General features: G+C 33.9%; 1 protein-coding gene across 1 annotated transcript; it reads left to right on the top strand.

Annotated features, from left to right (window-relative positions):
* Nucleotides 1-3,330: 3,330 nt before the first annotated feature.
* On the top strand, nt 3,331-7,451 carry LOC110685496 (FK506-binding protein 4-like). The gene is made up of 6 exons (XM_021862026.1): nt 3,331-5,139; nt 5,515-5,598; nt 5,674-5,751; nt 5,882-5,959; nt 6,691-6,768; nt 6,912-7,451. The coding sequence occupies exons 1-6, from the start codon at nt 4,916-4,918 to the stop codon at nt 6,991-6,993; spliced, it is 624 nt and encodes a 207-aa protein (XP_021717718.1). The 5' UTR covers nt 3,331-4,915; the 3' UTR covers nt 6,994-7,451.
* Nucleotides 7,452-7,816: the final 365 nt, after the last annotated feature.

The raw sequence follows: 7,816 nt of genomic DNA, 5'->3' as shown, positions 1-7,816 counted from the left end.
GCCCAGACCTCTTTTCTTTTCTCATCTTTGTTAGACGACTGTTTCTGTCGTCCTTCTCTTTTGTCGAACCTTTTCCCATCCGACTGTTTTATTGTACACAGATCAGTCGCCTGTATATAGGCTTCTGCTTCAATCAAGGCCTCTTGAAGAGTCGCCACCCTTTTTCGAACCAAATCAAATTTGAAGGTAGACCCGTCTTTGAGACCTCTAAAAAAGTCAGTATAAGCTACCTCATCCGGTAACCCTTGAATCTGTATTCTCATCAGGTTGAACCGCCTGATGTAAGAACGAAGCCCCTCCTTCTCGCCCTGCTGAATTGTTCCCAAATCAAGGGTCGTTTTCTTCGCAGGGATGTTCATGGCGAAGTTGGAGGCAAATAAGTAAGCAAGCGTCCTGAAGCTGTTTACACAACCAGTCAGCAGGTTGCTGAACCATTGCTGTGCGATTCCCTTGAGAGTCGCTGGGAAACACTTGCACCAAGTGGGATCATCCAACCCTTGAAGGTACATCAGGTTGGTGAATGCCATCAGATGGTCTTCTGGGTTAGTAGTGCCGTCATAGGCGCCTACTAGTACATTTTTTACTTTGGCCGGCTGAGCGGCTTCAGTAATTTCCTTGGAGAAGGCCGACGGCAGTTCACCAAGTCTAAGCAACCGTAGCTGCCAGTCCATAGGTTGGACGTTTTTTGCTGCAGGTCCACCAAATGGAGGTGGCTGCATAAAATACGGTTGTTGCGGCACAAATGGTAAGTTTGGTACCGCCTGGGCACTATGAAAGCCGGACTGACGGGAGGTGCCGCCTGACTGACTCTCATGGTACGACTGAGTATGCCTCATCGAGGCATTTCGCAAACTGTCTTGAAAATTTGAAGTAGAAGCCGACTCTGACAATCGGTCACTCTTCTTCTGCTCTAGCAGTAGCCGAGCATCTGTGAACGTTTGCTTTGACCCGTCCGCCTGAATATGACGAACCGGTTTCCTATTTCCTGTAGGATAACGGAATTTTGTGAAATCAAGGGCAGGTGGCTCCCGCTTCCTAGATTTAGGATGAGGAGTCGCCTCTCGCCCTTGAACTGGCTTCCTCTTCTGTGAAGAGGAAGGCTTCTTGGCCGACTGCTCCTTGACTGAAGCAGGCGGCTTCTTGTTGGTCAACTCTTGGATCTCTCCCTTGAAGTCCCTCATGAAGGTCATGAGTTCGTTCCTTGTGATGGGAGCAGACCCATCAGTCGGCTGTTGCCGAGCAGGCGGTGCGCCTGCTGGCTCGCTTCCTGTTTGAAGATGCTCCCGTTCCCTCCTTTCGGTATGACGGGTACGTCGGGCCCTTAGGGTCCCGTCTGGAGCTGTATGAGTTTCAACTTCAAATTCACTTTCGGTGTCATGGTCCGACTGAACTTGAGGGTCGTTTAGGGGACGCCTCTCTTCAGGAGTCGGTACAGACTTGGATGCCATCTCTGAAGTACTCTCCCCACAGACGGCGCCAAATGTTTCGGGGTTTTCTGATGTCCTGCGGGAGAGTTGCAATTCCGAGACTGGAACCGGACGCCTGTACCTGCAAAATAACGGAGACTCCTGAGAGCTCCGCCTCCAACGGTCAAGTTAGTACCTGATTAAGGAGTAATTAATACGGAAATTAAAGTAATAAGACCTCTCTAGGTGAGAGTGTTTAATGTTGGTAATCTGCTTTGTTAGCGAGATTAGCCGGTTATTAGTGTTCCGTAATGTTTCTGTTCTTCTCTGTTCTTCAGGTGAGATTAATTGCTTGATCAATTGCTCTCTCAATTGCTTGATGTTTTTCTTTTTTCCCTTTAATGAGGATTAATTAAGTATTTATAGTCTTGAGAAGCGTGCCACTCTCTAGGTTTAGGGTAAACCTAGGGCTGACCGGGCCTCTAGACAGGATTGGGCCTTGTTGGCCGGTTTTCCCATTTGGCATGGGTGGACACGTGGCGTGCCTCGATTGGTCCGTAGAGGACGTATCTGTTATTGACACGTGGCAGGCTCCTATTGGCCTACGTGAAGGACACGTGGCGGAACCTGGTTGGTCCACTTGTCAGACGGTGATTGGTGGATAAAAATCCCCTAATCATTATCAATTAAAACAATATACTTTACAATCTAATATAATTTTATTACTATGTGTAGACCTGTCAATCGGGTCGGGTCACAAGTTATTTCGGACGGGGTCATTATTTTAGGTTACGGGTCAAAAAATGTTTTTCACCAATGTTATTATTATTAGTCATTACATGCCTATTATATAGTTTAAATCATCACAAAAACACATCAATTCCTAACTAATTTTGTATCAATGATATGTTTAAAAGTTTGGCATATAGATTAAAAATTTATCTTAAAATTCAATAAACAACCCGGGCATCGCACGGGCACAAAACTAGTATATATATATAAAGGGGAGTTTTTTCCCGAGTTTTTAGAGAGCCACGTAGGATCTAATTTTCTCAGCGCGCCATGTAGGATTATAAATCTTAGTAGTAGCCAATTAAAGAAGAGATTATTAATCTCTTTTAGATTTAAATAATTTAAATGTCATTTAAGCAAAATTGGCGAATAAGATTTTTAAGTTTAAATTAATTAAATATTATATATTACGGAGTGTCTTTTAATATTAGGAATTTTATCTAAATATTTAACAAACTTTAGGCTTATAAATACAAAAAAAAAAAAAAAAAAAAAAAAAAAAACCATTATTTAAAAAAATCAAACATTAATAATTAGGGTGTTGTAAATTAAAGTGGTTGCATTGATTCTTGAAATATGATCGCATGGAGTATTATTGATATCCCTCTTTCTTCATCTCCTCTCAATCTCTCATTAATTAATTAATTAATTAATTAATTAATTATTAACCTCATTCACCTTCAATCCCCGAGGAAGTCATGACTCATGACATGACATGCATTTTAATTTGCTCATTAATGTGCATTTTACAATCAAAGTGGCATAGTACGTACTGTATGTATTTTACTCCGTATCACATATTCACTTGTACGCTACAATTTTATTTTTACTACAAATTAGATTAATACTTACGCAAAGGAATTTACACAACTGAATATGTAATCACTTTGGACTTTTAAAATTTTGTTCTAATTTGATTATATAATCCACTAAACTTTTTTTTAAAAAAATAGCTTAAAGGAACTAAAATATATAAACAAGGATCTTAAGAAAATCACAGGTTCTAATGATAGAGGTTTGATAATTATGGTGTTATAAATTTGAAATAGGAGATAACTATATAAGGAACACTTATTAATTACTTCAAAAATGAATATGGTGTAATTATTTTTAGAATATAAATATAGGATGAACCACGACGCGTTTTAATTTAGGCTTTTAAATTAGTTGTAATTTTTTTTTTTCTTTTACAAAAATATTACTTCATATGTTAGTTGTAACATTATATAATACTTGTAAGTAACTTTCTACCATAGTACTCGCATGCATGGTATAATTTCATTTTAGCCTTATAAAAAAAATTTGATAGTTAATTCACCAAAAAAAAGAAAAAAAAATTAAATAATTAAAGGCACGTTAAATTAATGGAAAATTAGAGGGTTGCAACTAATTAAGTGAACTTAACAATACAAGTAGATTTAAGTCATGTAACAAGTATTAAAATGTGCACATATAAAAAATATATGTACATTTCTTTTTTTATATTTGAAGAAGAAATTGAAAAGACAGAAAATTAAAAAAGAATATTCTATGATAATGATTTCCTTAAAAAAAAAACCCTTTGGGAAACGCACAACTCTCCTTCCCTATTCCCCCACTCACCTAGTCATCACCTATATCACTGTTTTACCTTATAAAAGCTTTCTTCTTCTTCCGTTCAAAAAGAAAACAAAATCTTTCTTCTTCTTTTCAATCTCAATTATCAAATATGAATATGTGATCATCACAGAAATGTTGGACGACCAACAATCTTCTTCGGAGAGGACTTTCTGGGGTAAGCTTGTTTTTTCCTTTTTTTTTTTTTTATTGTAAAGATATAATTTGATATGCTTATCTTATATTTTTGGGATTGATATGGTAGTTGTTGTGTGGTATTTTTGTGATGATAGATTTCATTAGGTTTAAACATGGTTTTAGGGGTTTAATGAACTGGTTATAGATGCTCAAAGTTTAAAGGAATTTCTTGTTGTGTTATATCATGATTGTGCTCTAAATTGACTTATTAGCATGTTAGGGTTTATTAGGTATAACTTGTGATGATAGATGTTGACCTTGTTGTCCCATTTTGGTTGTTTTGTGAAATGGTAGTTTGGGGTTTTGGTTTAATTAAATTAATTTATGGAATTTTCATTGTGAGCATTATATATTAGTTGAAATTATATTTTAAATAAGTATTTTTGGGTAGTTACCTTGATTATAGGATATTATTATTTTTGTCTTAATTTGATGTATTATCTTAAGATTATTTCATGCCTCAACATATAACTTTACATTTTTTAATTTGATTGTTTGATATGTAAAGTTTGATTGTTTCATGCCTTAAATAAAAAACCCTTTGTCTGATATGTAAACGTTATATATCTTAAGAAAATTTCATGCCTTAAAGTTTCATATGTAAAGTATGTATTAGTTGCAAGTTTTTCAAGCCCTTTACAAACTTTACATTTTTTTATCGTTTCATTGTTTTTGTTAAATAAATAATAAAAAAAATAATCTGTAATTTCCATTGATGTAGGGATCAAGGTTTTGCCAAAACAACCTGTTACTGTGAGGTTACCAAATAATTCGTTCAATTGTCTTCACATTTCTCAGGTTTTCTTTTGTTTTCTCTACTTTTTTTCTTGCTTCTTTCTTTGTAGATTATTTCATCATAGTTTATAATCCGATTTTTATCAAATAATTTGTAGGCTACGGCAGAGTCCTCAAGTTCGGAAAATATGTACAGCAGATATCGATCATTGGTCTCTGTAAAATGTGATGGTAAAAATAAAATTTTAATTTGCTCCTTGGGAGTATACCGCACTCTTATGGCGACCTTAGAATTGGAATTTACCGGACCTTGTGAAATGGTCTTCTCCCTTAAAGGTCAAAGGGGAGTTCATCTAGTTGGACATTTCTATAACCGTACAACTTCACTACTTAATTTTGTTGCCCCTCCAATGTATGTTCCTCTTTCCTTATTTATTCTTTTAAGTGTTATGCTACATATTATGAATAGCATATCAAGTCAAATAATAAAAGGACAACGTTTCTCTTTTGTTTCGAATAAAATTTCCTAATTAGAATTCTTGTCTATAACTTCTAACATTATGTAAAAGTTAAAATAATTATGTTAGTTTGTTCATATTCCATCCAAGTGGGTGTTCTAGATACAATGTTACATATAACTGTTTCTTTTTTCTTCTTTTTCGATTCCTTTTCTTTATTGGTTTCAATGAAGATGGATTTTGAGTAAATGTTTTGTTGCCTGTGTCTAATTCTATCTAGTAAGCCTTAATTTGCAATCTTCGTTTGCCTCATTTTTGTGTGTATTTAGTGAGAATGAAAGAAGAGAGTGGAAGGGGGCGAACAAGCATTATTTGCTAATTGCTGACGAGATTGAAGGACAAAACAATGCAAGGTAATGCCTTGTTTATTTGCCAATTTATAATAGTATACTTTGATTGTCTCATTTTATTTTCCTTGTGAATTCTAGTGAGAAGAAACGGAAATGCAAACAAGGAAACAAGCATTTGCTAACTGTTGAAGATATTGATGCAAATGACAATGGAAGGTAAGGCCTTGCATTGTGAACTTGTTTCAATTTATTTCTTCATCCAAAATAAGTTGATTACTTGAATTGGTATAGTATATAAGCTTATCATTTTGGTAGTGTCTCATTTTGTTTTTGTGTGTGTGTTTAGTGAGGAAGGAAGAAATCAGAAAGTGGAGAACACTCTGCCAATTATTGCTGCTGATAATGATAGTGACCCAAATGAAGGGTAAGGCCTTGTAACAAGTTCCTTTTAACACCAAACAAGTAGGGTTTATATGTGAATTTTATTCATGTCTATTTTAACTCCATTTATCTATTTTTAGATATAAAAGTAGAAATGACATAATATTCCTATTTTAATAGCAATAACATTATATTCATGTCAGTTTAATGTTTCTTCATGCATAAATGATTGTTCATGAAAGTAATCAATGGTAATGTCTATTTTAATATATCTGACCTGAAAGCTTATTGACTGTTCGTGAGTTCTATGTTATTCATGCCTATTTTAATTTCATTTATTTATTAGATTTGAATTTAGATAAATATATTAAATGGAAAATATATTCATGCCTATTTAAATGTCCTTTAAAATGAGGGTTCTCAAATTTAATGTGAGTTTCACTGTCAATATGCATTTCTATTTTAATGTCAACCATCAATGTGATACATTTTCATGTCTTAGTATAGTACACATTTTTATTCATCTATATTATAACTCAAACCTAAATGGAATGCATTTCTATTTTAATATTGACAATTGATCTCATATTTGGACAATTGGACTACAGATTTAAATTTGTTCCTTGAATTTGATTTAGAGGCATATATATAAACTATATGAAAAACATATTGGTTTTAGTGTAAACGAATTGTAACTTAGAAAATTGTGGTAACAAATATTGATGTAGTAACAGATTCTTAGTCTTTCCTTGTTTTTTTTTTTTTTGGCAACAGAAGTTCTGTCAGAAGGAAGCTAGATTATGTGTTGCCAGTAAAAGAAGTCCAGCCACTTGATTGTAATGATAAGGAGAGGTATTGTCTTTCTTTCTTGTATTGATTAGTGTTGTTATTAATGGTGGCCTTGGTGAATTTGTTTGTACCTATCGTCTAATTAATTATATATATATATATAGTTCATGATCTTGATCCCGCACCATTATTTTTTTGGGTTTTAGGGAGAAAAAACAAAGGAAGAAAAGGGAGAAGAAGCATCTGTCAAAAGTTGATGGAGCTGAAGGATATAATGTGGAAGGGTGAGATTTCTGAAGGAGATGATGTGAAAATTCTATGGAGTGAGGTTTCTGTCTACTCACTGAGATGGCAGTTTTGAATTAATGTTCAATATGATGTGAACACAGTCTGCTCAAGTTTGCTATATTGTTTTTTTTTTTTTTATTTGAAACCGAGTAGTTTTGGAAGATACTTTGCATCTGCTAGATCTTCATTTTTGGTGGCTAAATGTGCAGTTTTCTGCTCTGACTTGTATTCCTGGTAGAACCTTGGACTATGGTTTTGTATTAACATTGCCTACGTATCCCATTTCTGTTTTTGGTGCTTGCTATAAGTGATGATTGACCCTTAATTATTTGCTCCTCCTATGGCTCCTTTTATATTATACTCTAGCTTTTAGCTAATGAAAAATTGTACTCTAGCTTTTAGCTAATGAAAAATGAATTTTGCAATTGTTATAAAAATTAAACAATTCAATAGACACAAAAGCAAAAAATGGCAATTGGATTTACAAGGTTAAACTCAAGTGTCATACTGTCATGTTTATATTCAATATATATATATATATATATATAACAATAAATAATTCAATATAATCTCATGAATAATAATAATAATAATAAATAAAAATTAAAAAAATTATCCTAGAAATTTCAGAGCAACTATAAGATCATCTTTATATTTTTTAAACCCCTAAATTATGTATAGTACTAGGGGCTGAGCTAACTCAGTGGCGGAACCAGAAACTATACATCAAGGGGGCCAAAATAAAATTAAATATGTTTATCCTAATTCAACGTATTTATTTCTAATTTCTCATTGGATGATGAAAAATACAAAAGATCATAAA

This window comes from Chenopodium quinoa, unplaced genomic scaffold (assembly GCF_001683475.1).
Source record: "Chenopodium quinoa cultivar QQ74 unplaced genomic scaffold, ASM168347v1, whole genome shotgun sequence".
In the NCBI taxonomy this organism is placed as follows: Eukaryota; Viridiplantae; Streptophyta; class Magnoliopsida; order Caryophyllales; family Amaranthaceae; genus Chenopodium; species Chenopodium quinoa.
Note: the sequence above shows the minus strand (reverse complement) of the source record. Positions and strands in the feature narration are given on the sequence as shown.